The 16,413-nt window shown below is 29.5% G+C and overlaps 3 protein-coding genes across 3 annotated transcripts in view; 2 read left to right on the top strand and 1 right to left on the bottom strand.

Annotated features, from left to right (window-relative positions):
* Positions 1-738: 738 nt before the first annotated feature.
* LOC126748411 (aarF domain-containing kinase 1) lies at positions 739-7,849 on the top strand. Its single transcript, XM_050457644.1, has 9 exons — positions 739-935; positions 1,044-1,275; positions 1,332-1,541; positions 1,591-1,717; positions 2,628-2,832; positions 2,890-3,139; positions 4,553-4,731; positions 4,782-4,915; positions 7,470-7,849. The coding sequence occupies exons 1-9, from the start codon at positions 925-927 to the stop codon at positions 7,670-7,672; spliced, it is 1,551 nt and encodes a 516-aa protein (XP_050313601.1). The 5' UTR covers positions 739-924; the 3' UTR covers positions 7,673-7,849.
* Positions 7,850-7,973: 124 nt separating this feature from the next.
* LOC126748413 (uncharacterized MFS-type transporter C09D4.1-like) lies at positions 7,974-12,532 on the top strand. Its single transcript, XM_050457647.1, has 7 exons — positions 7,974-8,363; positions 8,417-8,602; positions 11,398-11,578; positions 11,629-11,840; positions 11,891-11,994; positions 12,048-12,158; positions 12,214-12,532. Exons 1-7 carry the CDS (start codon positions 8,112-8,114, stop codon positions 12,494-12,496), a joined length of 1,329 nt encoding a protein of 442 aa, XP_050313604.1. The 5' UTR covers positions 7,974-8,111; the 3' UTR covers positions 12,497-12,532.
* The window catches only part of LOC126748412 (uncharacterized MFS-type transporter C09D4.1-like), a 33,085-nt gene continuing 29,159 nt past the window's right edge, over positions 12,488-16,413 (bottom strand). The window contains exons 4-9 of the mRNA XM_050457646.1: positions 16,223-16,403; positions 15,953-16,170; positions 13,104-13,207; positions 12,944-13,054; positions 12,755-12,891; positions 12,488-12,696 (exon numbers count right to left, since the gene is read on the bottom strand). Of these exons, the coding sequence (XP_050313603.1) occupies positions 12,530-12,696; positions 12,755-12,891; positions 12,944-13,054; positions 13,104-13,207; positions 15,953-16,170; positions 16,223-16,403 (918 nt within the window). The 3' untranslated portion in view covers positions 12,488-12,529. The remainder of the gene's footprint in view (positions 12,697-12,754; positions 12,892-12,943; positions 13,055-13,103; positions 13,208-15,952; positions 16,171-16,222; positions 16,404-16,413) is intronic.

The raw sequence follows: 16,413 nt of genomic DNA, 5'->3' as shown, positions 1-16,413 counted from the left end.
AAAACAGTGGGTGACAGGTTCGTTCGTTTGATCTTTGATAACGTGATCTTGATCCGTCAGTAAGCACGTGACAAGGCATAGTATAAGTGCCATAAGTCACGTGACATGTTCCTTAGGGTTTCTGCCTGTTTTTCAACTTATAGAGGACAGCACCTGTCAAAAAATATTAAACGATTTTTTTGTAATTGTACTTTTATGGACTTTTAGTCCTATTTTTATATATGTGATATTTATAATGTTTTATTTATTACAATGTACAGTTTACAAAATTGTTTTCTGCTCTTTTACTACTTTAAGAAAATTTCTCTATTTTTTTAGCGTCTTTATAGAACACAAAATTGTCAGCATTGGTTTTTTTCTGTTTTTTTTTACTCTAGAAGGTTACGGGACTCGGACTAACTATAAAATATTGTAAAAATCTACAGGGTGTTTTTTAAACAAAATAAGGATCAAAAAACCCTAAAAAACAAATTCTTCTGCACATTTTTTCAAAATATACAATGCAAAGACTCCCTAACAAATGAAACTTGTTTTCTGCTTATTCACTTACCAGGGCAATGTTACATAGAAATAAGCAAAATATTAAAAATGATTTTTATATAAGTTGAACTGAAAACCGTTTTGTAAATAATTATTAATTACCCAATGCATTTTATCCCGCGCTATATCAATGTAATATTTTGAAATTAATCTAGAGCCACTCGCGCATGCGCATTATTTCACTTGTTAATTGTCACTTGCAAAGGAAAGTTTGTTATTTATTAGGAATATTAGGTTAGGATTTTAGTTTTTAAGTTTATTTATAAAACTTAAAATTATCTTTCTTGGTCACTTTTAAGAAGTCCCCTTATCACTTAAGTTGCCAAGAACCAAATAACTCATCTTCAATTGACCTCTGCATTGATGACATAAAATTACATTTAAATGCACCTCAGGTAAGTAGCTCCTATCTTTATTGTCACAAGAGAAAGTTGAGCTGTGAAATATGAGTGAAAGTTTAGTAATTCACTAGTTTTGTTCTACACTAGTCAACTTTATTTTAGAAAAATGTTCACAATTTCAAGAATTAAACCTTTGTTGAAATATGCACTTGTTGGCGGAGCTATAGGAAGCACTGCACTCAGTTTAAAACGAAATCAGTACGAGTGGGATTCTATTGGAGTAGTCAGGTTAAGTAGAGCAGCCGTTACTGTGTTTAAAATAGGAGTCATTTATAAATTTGAGTTATATGGCCCTAAACTAGATAAAAAAACCAAAGAGTACTTACAATTAAAGGTAAGTTTATTCATTACTATCACAAATTAAATAAAACTTTTACTATTCTCTTTTAGTCAGTTTGTCATAAAAAATGTGCAGAAAAACTTTTGGACCTTTGTTGTGCTAATAAAGGAGTCTACATTAAAGTCGGACAATATATTGCAGCTTTAGATTATTTACTTCCGACTGAATATGTTGAGACTATGAAAATCTTACATAGCCATGCACCAACGACAGACATGAAAGATATATACAGGGTTATTAGAGAGGACTTGAAAAAAGATGTAAGAATGGAAATAAATATCATTACCAGAATAACAATATGGTTTTTAGCCCTTTGAGATATTTGAGTCAATAGATCCACAGCCCTTAGGAACAGCGTCTTTAGCACAAGTACACAGAGCAGTATTAAAAGATGGCACAGTTTTAGCTATAAAAGTACAACACCCTTACGTTCAAGGTATATTAACAGTTAATAGAATGGAATTGTTAATTAATGGATTTTCCATTTATAATAGATTTACTATAATTGTTTTTTAAATAAGTAATAAATTAATATAGATGTAGCATTCCAGCAATAAACCTTTGACTATACAAAGCATAACAAAATCAGATTAAGAGAGTTTTAAGGTTAATTTATAAATATTTTTAATTTTCAATTTAAATGAATTTAAAGAGGAGAAAAAAAATCAATATGAAGTGCATTTTCAGATTGGCAAATTCTTATTGGCCTATTTAAACAATAATTTGTACTTGAAATTTCTGAATAAAATAAATCTTTATAACTCTCAAGAGTTTAATGGCTAAATCCTAAGATTTTCTAAGGTTAGAATGTTTAGTAATTACAGTATATCAAAATAACTAATTTCTTCTGCAGGGATTTTTAAGTTTATACACTAGAAACTATTTTAATTCTCTCAAAATTGTTTATAAAGTAGTGACCAATTATTCCAGGACAGATCTCACAAGGTAACTGTAAACATTCTTAAAACACACAATACTACTAAAGCTAGACAGACTCCTTTACGAAAATACCAATAGTCTTAGTGCTTTATTTGAAATAAACTCATTATGTTTTTTAAAACTTAAAGTTGCGTTGAAAACACTAAGAATTGTCCAGACTGGTCAAGTTACATTTATTTATGTTTAACTTTAAGTAATTACCATTGCATCAGTTAGTGAAGTTATTTAGGTCTCAGTCTCCAATAACCCAAAAGAATTTTCAAATCATTTGCATACAGCACGATGAGATCTGTCAACCCCGAAAGTAATAATCCTTGAAAACCTATAATTGCTAATTTTTCAATTAGGAATTTGATGTTCACTCTCTCAAACGTTAAAACCTTAATAATTAAAGCTTATTTTTTTAGGCAATTCTAGAGTTGACATGAAAACCATGGAATATCTTGTTAAACTCATGACCTGGGTGTTTCCAGAATTCAAATTTCAATGGTTAGTAGATGAGTCGAAGAAGAACATACCCATTGAGCTGAATTTTAACCAGGAGGGCAAAAATTCCGAAAAGGTTGCCAAGATGTTCGAAAACATTGACTGGCTTAAAGTACCTAAAGTCAGGCATGTAATTTACATAGTTTTTATTTACCTTAATTGTTTGAAACTCTTATATTTTAGGTGGGACTTGTCTACAACAAGAGTCCTCACAATGGAGTTTGTAGAAGGGGGTCAAGTAAACGACTTGAACTATATAAAAGCACATAACATCGACCCATATGAAATATCAAGCAAATTGGGAAAGCTATATTCGGAGATGATTTTTATACATGGGTTTGTTCATAGCGATCCACATCCTGGAAATATTTTAGTGAGGAAAAACGAGAAGGGGTCTTGTGATATACTATTGCTGGATCATGGCTTATATGCAGTAAGGATTTTTATTTATTATGTGATAAGAGTCAAGGCAGAACTTGGCATCTTGTATAAGGTGCACGATGCCTGATGTTTTGGTGAATGGGTGTATAGAAACTCGTTTTATTGACTGTTTTATTTAGGTTTCTTATAAATCGTAAATGGGAAGTTAGTTATTCACTTTTTAATGGGACTTTAGCTTATTATAAGTTTTTTAACTCTTTGTGTCCGAATTTTTTTAATTTAGTCAGAAAAGGGCAAAAAATGACGCGCTTATACGGAACTGGTTAATTTATTACTATATACAGTTTTTTTTTAGTTATAGATGTAATTAGAACCGATAGGACCTAAAACAGATTGTTTTCTTTTTAGTAATTTTGTTAAATAAGCAAAAATTTGCATCCTTAATTGTAAGACACAAATCAACGTTGCACCTGAAAAAAGGTTCTAAATATTAGTTTTTTACCGTATAATAAATAATTTACCTGCTACACATCCATGTAGTGTGACAAGTCTGTGATTTGTCGTTACACAAATCAATCCTTCGGGAACCATTGTGAATTGAATATTTACTTAAAAATAAGGCATTTAAGTACTTGGTCTTTTTTTTGACTTATAGACTTTACTTATCGACTTACTTATTAGACCTTATACATCTAAGTGTCTTTAGTGGTAAAACTGATAATTATTTTTTCAGCGTTTACTGATAATCATAATATGTAATTCCATATGTTATATTAACTAATCTATAACTAATAATGCAAATTTTATATATGTAAAAATTGAATTCTATAGTTTAAGAAAATAAAAGGAAATAAACAGAATATGCCTGAGGTCCAAGGACCAGTACGGGCTTATTCCAGTAATAAACAAAAATTTTAACTAGACTTATCTAAATATATATAATAAAATGTATTAAAATATTATAAAATAAAATACCGACTGCTTTTTTACCGCAAAACAAACTTACCTTAAACTCTATGAATGGATTTGCTTTCTTTCATGTCAGTTGATAGTTGTCGGTACAATTATAGAATTGCTGTATGCAAATAGTGTGGAATCTTTATAAATTTAATCACTTCAATAAGTGAGTTGTTGGCCATATAGGGTCATACACATACACCAATAAAATAAAAGTGAGTGCACATGTATTAGTTACCACAGGAAAATGAAATATTACAATAATAACAAAACACATATTTGTCATCAGTATCCACATCTCCATGCTTAATGGTATCACTGCAAAAACCGGTAGGATTTAAAATATGATTTAATTAGTTAGTGGTTTCACTATAAAACCAGTGGAAAACAAAGGGTTAATTAAATTATTGAGTATAATTTTTGTATGACCTGACTTTAATTTAGGAAGAATATGTAATTCCGTTATAATAGTCTTAAGAATGCCACTAAGAACACAATTTTTTTGTAGGTTTTAAAAGACGACTTCCGAATTAACTATGCCAACCTATGGCTGAGTATTTTAGACAGAGACAGGAAAGGTATGAGATTATACAGCCAGAATTTGGGTATTCAAGGTGACATCTATGGCTTGTTTGCCTGCATGGTGACCGGTAGAACCTGGGACACCATAATGAAAGGAATCGAAAGGTTTTATTAATAAATTAAATGCTTTTTTTATGCTAATATTGTATTTTTAGGGAGCAATTTTCGTCAGGCGAAAAGGATTTCGTGCAGGCCAACTTTACTGGTTTGTTACCTCAGATTTCGTCTGTGTTGGAAAACGTGAATCGGCAGATGCTTTTGATACTTAAGACAAACGATTTGATGAGGGGTAAGACGTTGAAGAACATTTAAGGAATTTTATTATTGATATCTGTGAAAACAGTTGGTTATACTTTTTTTAAATAGTGAGGAAAGTTCATATGGTTAGTCTAGTATATTAAAATGCTGGCCAAACTGTAGAATAATAATGTTCTCTTATAAGAGAGAATTGTGAAGATTTTTAATCTTTATATGAAGATATCTATAGATCTATATTTTATTATTACTAGTCTATTTTTTTAAGAAAAAAGTATTATTGATTCGTGAGTAGGGCTTTTGTAATTTTTTCTGGAAATTTTAGAAAAATATTTGGAAAATCCATGGGATTCAGGATATATTTAAAAGCATCAACATTTTTTAATTAATTTAGGAATTCTTGGGAATTAAGTTTTATGTGTAAAAATTGAAAAGTTGTCAAAAAGATCCTATAAGTCAAAAAATGCATAAATTTGAAAATTGAATCACAGATTTCTTTTTTCAATTAACTTTGAGTTTTTTGGAAAATGTTGATTTTTTCTCAAAATCAGTACCAAGAGCTCATAATTCAGAAACCAAAAAAGGTAAAAATTTGAAAATTGGCATAGAGATTCCGTAATTAATTTTATCACAAACCTATTTCAGCATTTTTTATGTAATTCTTTAATTTTTGAAAAAAATTGATTTTTTAAGAAAAAAGTATTTTTTTTAACATCAGCATCAAGAGCTTATAATTTAAAAATAAAAAAAAAATACAAATTTGAAAACTGGCATAAAGATTCTCTAATTCATTTCATTAGATACCTATTTCCTTGTTTTTTTAATTAATGTGGGAATTGAGAAAAGTATGATTTTTCCAAGCACTCATAATCCAAAAACAACAAAAGATACAAACTTCAAAATTGACATAGAGATGCCTTAATTAATTTCTTTAGACACCTACTTCAAAGTTTTTTAATTCATTTGGGAATTTGTGAAAAAAAAAATTTTTTTGGTAAAAAGATAATTTTTTCTCAAAAACAGCACCAAAGGCTCATAACTCAAAAACCAAAAAAGGTATCAATGTGTTTTTTATTAAAAAATATACCATACTTAAAATGTTTAACTTTTATGACAAAATAATTTTTATATTATTAACATGGGATAAACCTTCTTGTTAAACGTGAATAACATAAACATTTAAACATAAACAAATTCTTCAACATATATTACGCGGAGGACCTTTTATCCTGAAAGTATTGCAAATATTGGATATGTAAAGGCGGGAACAGACTAAGCAAACATTGTTGAGCAACAGATGAACAACTGTTGAGCAAGAGTTGATCTACTGTTGGAAAACATCGGCGAACCTTGTTGCTGAAAAGTTTGTTCAGCTGAGCCAAAATGTGCAACGAAGACGATGCTTTACTCGCATGGTGCACGTTTTTATTAATGAAAATTAAAAAATCGCGTAACTGCAGAAAGCGACGGTGGTGGCAAAGAAGTATATTCGCAAACAGAAAACGGAAGTTTTTACCAGAACTAAGAATGGAAGACCAAATGCTGTTCAAAAACTTTACTCGAGTTAATGCAACCGCATTTGAAAGTCTCATCGTTATGATTGGACCTAAAATTGCAACAAAAAATACAAACTTTCGGGAAGCCATCTGAAACTTCCGTTCGTTTATTTTTGTTTTTATAAGCTTCATTTTCGGGATTCCATATATTTGAATGTTCCCTTATAAGCTCTATCAAATTTAGAACTTAGGTCTTCTGACCAATCGTGCGACATTTTCAAATGAATTGAACGTTACTCTGCCGATGTACCGCTCTCTAATGTCTGAATTAAACTAAACGCATATTGACAAGTTTGCGCACGTATACACCGGCGAAACTGTTGACGCACTGTTGGTCAACATTTCCTTTGATGTACCGCCTCGGGAGCGAACATCATGCAACAGTTTGTCAACAGTTGCGCAACTGTTGAGCAATACGTATAAATTGAGCCAACTCACGAGTTGATCAACTGTTGCTCAACAATATTTGCTTAGTCTCGTCTTAAGGAAATGTGTTAAAAAAATAAAACAAATGTTTATTGATAAAATAAATTAGCTATGTTTCTTAAAGTAAACTTTATATAATATGTAATTAAAAAATCATAATCTCATAAAATTAATATTATTATTGCAAACCTAAGTACCCTAAGCTAAAACTTAAAATACAAATTGTTATTGTAAAATTTAAAAGGTTATAGGCAATAGTGCTAGTATAAGAGTCATTAATTAAGTTATTTGAAAAAAAAAGAAACTTTAAGGGAAATGACATTCTTAGACATTACAGTCGAAGGAAAATATATGATACATGATGAAATTTTCTTATTTACACACAAATCGACGTATTTAAGTACACGTGGGTTATTTTATCAAGACAGGGATAGTAAACGATAAAACAGTAATTCAAAATATTTTAGGCATTTTTTTTTAAATTGATGTTTAACTTCTTGAAAAGTTTTTACAAAGAATTCTAATTGAAAAGATACGTTACTCAAAAAAAAAATCATCTATATTATTATTTATATTATAACAAAAATACTAATGTACTTCTTTTAGGTATTGAGTATACTTTGCGTACAAGTGCACGCATGGGAGCCTTCCGAGTGATGTCTCAGTGTTGCGTCCAGTCGATTTACAGTGACAGATTAAAGAAGTGCCAAAGCAAAGTGCAAAAGTTCAAGTTGTCCCTTGCAGAATTATGGATTCTATTGAAAATACGGTTGTATTACGCCTTTTTGAATTTAAAACAGTTTTTCTAGTCGAGTACAAATGTTTTAGTTAATTTAATTAATGACATCAAAGAGTTTAATTTAAAGAAATGTTAAAGTTTGTTAAATAGGATATATTTTTGTAAGTCCTTGTTAGGAAATTTGTTGTTAATTGCGTTGCAATAATTAGTGTTACTATTTTAAACTAATTATATTTTTTATAAAGTTTCAATTTTTTTTTGTTACTAATAATCTACATTTTAACATAATAATTTTTCTCTTATGAGGGTTAAAAAAAACGGAAAATGACAGCCAAAGCGCCAACTCACCGCCAATTAAAATAAAAACCATTAAATACCATAATGCATCATTTTATCATACAATAACACGTAATTGTTTAATGGCACTTTCGAAACTAGCTAATCCTTTGTAAACGGACTGATAATATTGCAGAAATATTTTACTATTTGAGTAGTTTAAACTTTTCAAAATGATGCAAAACAGTCCAAGTTTACCAGAAAACTTAGAGATTAGAGTTTATAAAAAAAGATGGTACATCTTAAACATTTTCTTTTATTATTCTTGTATAAATGCAATCCAAATGACCGAATATGTAAGCATAACAGATATAGTTGCTAAATATTATAACGTCAGTACTTTTGCCGTTGAGTGGACGTCTTTGTGCTATATGGTTCTATATCCTGTAATGGTTGGTCCAGCTTCATATATCATAGAGAAAAAGGTACATTATCATTATATAAAATCAACGACTTAATATAATTTGACATATTTAAGGGTTTGAGGACAGCCACGTTAATAGGATGCGTTGGAACTGCCATAGGAACAACAATCAAACTTTTCTCAATAGATCCAGGGAAATTTTGGGTGGTGATGTTGGGCCAGATAACTAATGCTTTTTGTTTGGCATTTATTATGTCTCTTCCACCGAAGATTGCTGCACAGTGGTTTAAATCTAGTGAGGTAATTAATTTGATATTAATTAATAAACAAACCTACAAAATAAAATGGCAATTTAAGAAGTTGCTGTGTTAGTCAAAAGGGCAAAGTAGAGATTGGCAAACGCCTCCGTAATGAACTTAACCTAGTAATTTGACAAAATTAGAGAGAGAAGAAAAATTTAAACAATGTAAAAATACTATACAGGGTGTTTCAAATTCGACCCTCAACATGGAGATCTCGGAATCTGTAAGAGAATTTTTGAGCTTGATAATATGCAATTTGAAAAAATTACAAGTGCCGATTTTAACACAATTTACACATTTGCCTTGCCACTTTTTTGCGCTACATCATGGTGTTTTTACATTTTTAATACGACGTTTCGTCTTTTGCCAATCATCATCAACTCTGTTTTCTTATAGACGCTATATTCAATGGTTTTAGCATTTTTAAAATCTTTGCAAAATTTCCTTTGTAAGTAATATTTTTTATTTTTAAAAACCTGAATTTTTGAAAAAACTAAATTTGTATGCTGTGCTTAAACTGGCAAGGCAATATTTAAACTTTTAATAAATATTACACGTTAGACAGAGACACTAGCGATGCAATACCTTAGTAGTGCAGACATATTACTGACAAGAGTTACACAGTTATTATTTGAAGTCATTTTCCATTTTATTTTACAAAATTACGTTAAATGCCCGGAAGACAGAAAATTCCGCAAAATTCCTGGAGAATATAAAAAAATGATTGAAATCCCCGGAGGGCGGAAAAATGCCTTCCAAATGTCTGAAATAATATATAAAATTAATCCAGTTTTCTGGAAAACCTACAGAATTAAATGCCTGAAATAAATTAAAAAATACGCCATTAACCTGGAAAACTACAAGAAAATCCAAAAACATGCCAATTTTCCAAATTACAAAAAAAAACTTAAATAGCGTTAAATTAAATAACAATTCTAAATTTAAATTAAAGTATTATATTGTACTATTATAAATATATTGCAAATACCTGCAAGACATGAAAAAATTACCTCAAAACCTTAAAATAAAACAAAATTTTATTACAAATGCCTGGAATAATGTACACATACTCAAAAGCTCTGGAAACTATTGAAAGTTACTTCAAATATTCTAAAATTGAAAATCAAAACCTATATTAAAATTAAAAGAAAAGTGCTTTCAAATACCTGGAAGACGTGTAAAATGATTCCAAAGTCCTGGAAAAATATAAATATACCAAAAATATTTGGAAATTTTCAAAAATTCTGAAATTGAAAACAAGAACTTATCCTAAAACATTCAAATTAAAAGAAAAATTATTTAAAATAGTTGAAGGACGTGATAATTGACCCAAAGTCCTGGAATATCATAAATACATTCAAAAAAATCTGGAAAATGTTAAAACTTCCAAAAATTGTGAAATTAAAAATTGAAAGCAAAAAAATTATTTTAGAAAATTAAAATTAAAGAATAAATTATTTAAAATACTTGGAAGACGTGAGAAATGGCCCGAAGGTCTAGGAATAAAATTATATTCTATTCCAAATGCTTGGAATATTGTAAGGATGTTCGAAAAATCTAGAAAATTTAATTTTTTTTTAATCTGCAATAATTTTAAAATTAAAAATTGAAAACAAAAACTTATCCTAAAACATTCAAATTAAGAGAAAAATTATTGTAAATACTTGAAACACGTGGAAAATGGCCCTAAAATCCAAGAATAAGACAAGATTTTATTTCAAATGCCTGGAATAATATAAGGATGCTCGGAAAATCCGGAAAATGTTAAAATTTATTTTAAAAATTCTGCAAATTTAAAAAAAAAAAATTTTAACCTGGAAAATCTACGAGACATTTAATAAACTGTCTAGAATTTGTGCATTTCAGGCACGTAAAGTTTAAAGTCTGAAAAAATGAAAAAAAAATACATACCTGGAAGAATATTATTTTTTTCTATAAATTTGGAATTAAATATTGCTAAATTTCAGTTTTTTGAGACATGGAAATTTTCAAAAAAGCCGTAAAGAAAAAAAATATATTTAAGTAAATGCTTAATAATCCAAAACATTTTAATTCTATATATATATTTTTACATTAATTAATTAATCTGAATTTTTAATTTAAATTAATATATAAGTTAATATAAGTGGCCAGTATTAAGTGGGAATAGACAATTGAAAATTAGGTACTTACAAAAGCTTAGTAATAATAATAATCAAAAAACGATTCTTAATAGGGGGATAAAAATTCAATCCGATTTGAATGTCACACCAAAGATTCCACCCATAGGTACTCATACTGACAAAATATGCTGTTGAATTAGGTTTATGAAAATTATTATTAATATTGTTTGAATTGTTATTTTTATTAATTATTAATTTATATTTATGCTATTAGGACATATATTATTAGGATTTTTTTTGTTACTGACAATTTGATGGGTTATTTATTCAGGGTGTTACAGAATAAGATGCTGATCCTTAAGGGTGTTAATACTTTGGTATTTAGGTGTTATCCATAGGTAGTTTTAAGAAGAAAAGTTCAAATAAAGCTGTCCCAAACCCCTTAACTTTTGAGCTATAAGGTGTTAATATATTAAGAAAAAAATCGTTTTTTCATCATAACTCTATTAATTCCTTAGAAGTGTGTTTTCATACAGGGTCTCCTAAATTTGGTTCTAAGGATGACAACTCTCAACACTCTGTAGCTCAAAAGTTAAGGACATAAGTTTATCTTAGCTTAAAATTAACATACTTAAGGATCAGCATCTTATTCTGTAACACCCTGTATTTTCTTAATCGATTATTTTTTTAGGTATCACTAGCATGCGCTCTAGGTTCCTTGGGTCCCACTATGGGTAATGCTATAGGATATTTGCTGACCGTGTCAATAGTTAGAGACAGTGGAGATTTATACCTGGTTGGCAAAAGCTTATCGTACCTTTGCTGGTGCCTTACTGTATTAATGATTCCCGTTACGTTATTTTCAGTCTTTTGTAAGTAAAATATTTAGTAATTGGTCACAATTGTAGCCTCTCTTTTGTAGATTATCCAGAAAAACCAGACTTTCACCCAAGTATAGCTCAGTATAAAAAATTTGTCGAACATCGTAAAACTACTGGCAGTAGACTTGCTGTATTTAAGTCTTTGATTTTTACCAAAGGTTTTTTTATTCATCTTTTGGTATATGCTATCAACATAGGGGTACTTTCAACCATTATGATCCTTATCAGTGAGTTTGTTAATGTTTATTTTGAGGTATGGCAAGTGCTTTATAGGAACTAGTTATGCAATATGGTCAATTTTAGAACTCGGCCGAACATGGAGGCAATATGGGCTTTTGTTTGCTGATTTTCGGCATATTGGGATCCGTAATATTCGGATATATCCTAGATAAGACTCATAAATATAAGTAAATAATCTTTAATTTGACATAAAACTTTTAAATAACTTTCTCAATTTTAGGGAGGTGAGCGTAGTGATATGCTTAGCATCAGCAGCACTAGTAATGCTTCTTCTGGTAGCCTTTGAAAGAGGTTTACTAGTTTTTTCTTACATTATTTGCAGCATCTTTGGGTAATAGAAGAACTTATTATAAACATTCTTCAATTAACTTAAAGCGTTATTGTAGAATCTTCATCAACTCATTTATACCAGTAGGATACGAGTTTGGAATAGAGCTAACATATCCACAAGAAGAAAGTACTGTAGCAGGAGTCCTGTTTGGGGCATCCCAAATTGCCAGTGTCATTTTTGGTGTCAGTGTTACTTATATCAACATGAATTTTGGACCTTTTTATGCCCTTATAAGTTTAGTAATACTATTATTAATTGGAAGTTTATTGGAAATATGTGTTCCCAATAGGCTCGAGAGGCAAGAGGTTTTCAAGATTGAAAGAACAGAAGTAATGTAATGATTTATTTCAGTAATATAAAATTCAGGCAATTTATTTTTTCGTTTTCAATAGTTCAAGTTCATTAATCTCAAAGCCTCGCATTGCTTCTTGTCGTCTTTTCTTGTTTGGAACATAAGTGGTAATGACTGCTCCTATTGCCAATAAAAACGCTTGGCTAGCTAGGAACCAAAAGGCTCCAAAGTGCGAATTGAATTTACCTAAAAAAAAATTAAACTTGTTTATATATAAGTTTTATTTTAACTATTGTTTACTAACCTAAAAATATAGTAACCAAAACTCCAGTAGCTTGAGTCATAGCGTTCAATATTCCAATAGTAGTGCTCTCGTCTGCTGGGTATGTTATTTCAACAGCAAATTCAAACCCAACAGGCATGTAAGCATTGGTGAATACCCTAAACAATATTTATAGTTATAAAACTTATATTTATATATAAAGAAACATACCCAACTGTTGCAAATGATAAATAGACAAACACTTTGGAATATGATGTTAAGGAGAACATGCTTACGACAATTGATATGACTGCTGCAAAGTAAATGAATACCGTGGTTTCCCTATAAAAAACGTTTCAAAGGTTGTTTTATTATTCTGGATAAAACTTACTTATATTTATGGGTTTTATCTAAGAAAAATCCAAATATTAAAGAGCCGATCATTCCACTTATGACCATGATAAGTCCGATTCGTCCAGCATCTTCTTCAGAGTTCTAAAATGGGAAGTCAGTGTTTTTTTAAATTAAAAACCCTTGCTTAACTTTTTTATTGAAAAAAATACCTCAGACGATCGATTTATATATGTATTTTAAACAACGTTTCGATCTTTATAAGAACATCCTGAGGATTCTAAAAGATACACAAAAGCACAAATAAAATCATACATTTTGACATAGTTCAAAAAGGATAAATTTTTGCACAAATAATGACTGCTCAATTAAAGTTTTCTCCAGTCTAATTTAAGTATTTTTCATAAATATATTGCAGGTCTGCATTCATTAAATTCAATATATCAATCTTGCTGTCAGTTTCCCATTATGAAATGCATCTTTATTTAAGAGATCACAAGATGCATTTGAAATTCAGAGTGATATTCACAACTATTATAAAACCAAACAATAGTACTATCAATATTATACCTTCTCATTAAGTTGCCAAATATCGACCAGAATATATATATATATTTTTTTAATATATTTATATTTTTTAATTAGTTTCTTAAATTATTTAATAAACTGCCAACAAACATAAAACCCTTGCAATCTAGCTCTTTTAAAAAGGCAGGAATTATGCTCCAGAGCCTTTTAAAGTTTACAAGAGTTCCTCCAACCCAAGACATCTACTGTTATGTATTAAACACTATTTTTTACTTTTGCGTCATGTTAATTAGAAATTTTAAGTGTGTGTACCACCAAATTATGTATTAGTATCATTGGATACATATTTAGATAGTTTAGTATCTTTGGAACAAACCTTGTCATCGCAATTTAATTAAGAAAGTAGGACCTAATAAAAGATCGATGTACGTTTTCATTGCAAGAAGTTATAGAGCTTTTAAATTTCGTTTTTTTAAATAATTTGTTCAATTTTATTGACCCTGAATTTAATCAGTTTTCTTTTGTAATAACATTACGTTGAGGTCATCTAATAATATGTAAATTTTATGAATAAAATACGAAATTAAATTTAAAGGGATTGTGTGGTATTCATAGTTGGTACCAGTGGCAAAATTTATGTTTTTTAAATGGATTGCATACAATAAAAGACATGAAATTGTGTTTCCAATTTTTGGGAGTCTTAAAAATGACGTCAAAAATGCCTGGAAATGGACCCCAAAGAATACCCCTAGACGCAAAAAAGCACATTTCCAATGCCTGGAAAATGTAGACAATGACTTCAAGTCCCTGGAATACATTTTTTTTTAAGTGTCAAAGTGGTAACAATTGTTTTATTGCATGCAATTACCAGGGTTATCATGTCTTGAATTTAATAATTTTTTTTGTAATACTATTCTTCATTATACTAGGACGTGGGGATTATGTGTCTCTAATATGTAAATGTTATGTATAACATAGAGATTTAATTAAATTAAAATTAAAGGTTTTTTGGCGACCAACTTATGGTGTTCCTAGTTGATACACATATAACAGGATATAAATGGAGCTGGATATAAGAGAGTCTCCGAGGTCTGGAAAACGTAGACAATGACGTCAAATGCCTGGAATAAAATAGGATTTTTTTTAAATGCCTAAAAGTATCACAACATTTATTTCTCTAAAAGTATGAAACTAGAATGACTTTTGACGCCTATAATTTTAAATGCCTGGAATAGAATAAGAAAAAGTTACTAAAAACTACGGAAAAACACAAGAACAAGATCAGTGATTATTACATTTTAAGGAGAAACGTTTTTCATATTTTGATAATTATAAAATCCAAGGCTAGGAGACATAAAGAAAAACCACATGCTATAATTAAATTCCTTCGTTACTCTCCCTATCAAACAAATCATTAGCTGACAATTGATAAAGCACTAAAAGCTTAAAAGTTATTAGAAAGACCAATAATCCATTTTAATCCTCAATAAGAGTTTAGAATCGACTATTTTAATATTAATCGTGAGTTTTACCGACAAGTTTTTGGATTAGGTATAGGTACTTGTTTATCACCTATTTTCTGTAAGATCATTATGAGTAAATTTCAGAAGACATGCATTGGTTAGTTATTTTATAAATTCCTCTTTTTCAGGCTATACCTCAAAGATATTAATAAGCTGACTTACCATCTAACCAAATTAATGTTGTTAATATATTTAATAATTTTTTAACTCCTTGACATTTTATTTATAAGAACTAACCAACATATAATAAAAACGGATTGGCAACAAAGTCCAACATTCTCAAACAGATTTTTAAACTATGACTCTTTAAATCACTGTTTCAACAAAAAAATTAATATTATGAAAAGTAGAGCACTACAATTATTGTCTCATATCGACTATCACAAAAAGAGAGTCTTGTTAAAAAATTAAAACAAAATTATAAAAAGGGACTAAAATAAATAAAAAACAGGAGGTTGACCTTCTCTATGTGAGTCCCAAGGTCTATTTATCCTAACAACTTATAAAAGCATCAAACTTATCAATATTTTGCTTTTTTCCTTTATAAAGAATTGATGAGAAGAAACTAATTTCCTGAAAAAAAAAATTTTTTTTAATGGCTTTATGGCGAGCTCATTTAGCCACAAGTTCCAAGCGGAACAACGGTATTCATGTTGTATGATGGCTCTTATCTCACAGCCACTTATATACCTGTGTAATCTGTATGATCCTGATTTTATTTTGTGTATCTTTTAGTCACCAAAATATAAAGTTTTTTTTAACTTATATCCAAAAAAGAAAATAAAGCAAACTGAAGTCACCAGAAATAATTCACATATAATAAATCCTTTTATCTTACCGGAAAATATTCCAAAATGAACTGATTCAGCAAAGTGCCTATAGCTGCAAAAACTCCTATATTAATACCGTAAGCAATCGTATGAAACACAAATCCTCTATTTTTAAAAAGATTTAGGAAAAATCCTAGATATTTTGAAAAAGAGAGTGATGACGGATTTCGCCGTCTTTCTTCTAACTGAATCTGCGAAGGCGGTAATCTTGGGCAACTAGGAAAAACTGAAATATATTTTTTTTATAAATTTTACTCAAGCGTAATTGCAAAACTCACAAAATATAATGCCTAGGACCACAGGCACCATATAAATGGTCAGAACCAGACATAATAATTTTAAATCGCACCCAATCTGGTTCAAACTTTCATGGTTTCTCACTATGGTTGACGGCACTACGAAACCCAATGCAAAACCTAACTGGGTACCAAATACCGCTAAGGCGCATGCGGTTGATACCTTAAAAAAA

This window comes from Anthonomus grandis, chromosome 22 (assembly GCF_022605725.1).
Source record: "Anthonomus grandis grandis chromosome 22, icAntGran1.3, whole genome shotgun sequence".
NCBI classification, from domain to species: Eukaryota; Metazoa; Arthropoda; class Insecta; order Coleoptera; family Curculionidae; genus Anthonomus; species Anthonomus grandis.
This window is presented reverse-complemented; position numbering and strand designations above follow the sequence as displayed.

Coding starts and splice junctions, on each gene's coding strand:
- LOC126748411 (XM_050457644.1), top strand. Junction 1,276..1,331: donor AAGAGTACTTACAATTAAAG/GTAAGTTTATTC, acceptor ATTCTCTTTTAG/TCAGTTTGTCATAAAAAATG. Junction 1,718..2,627: donor ACAACACCCTTACGTTCAAG/GTATATTAACAG, acceptor TTATTTTTTTAG/GCAATTCTAGAGTTGACATG.
- LOC126748413 (XM_050457647.1), top strand. CDS start 8,112: ATGATGCAAAACAGTCCAAGTTTACCAGAAAACTTAGAGATTAGAGTT. Junction 8,364..8,416: donor CATATATCATAGAGAAAAAG/GTACATTATCAT, acceptor GACATATTTAAG/GGTTTGAGGACAGCCACGTT. Junction 8,603..11,397: donor AGTGGTTTAAATCTAGTGAG/GTAATTAATTTG, acceptor TTATTTTTTTAG/GTATCACTAGCATGCGCTCT.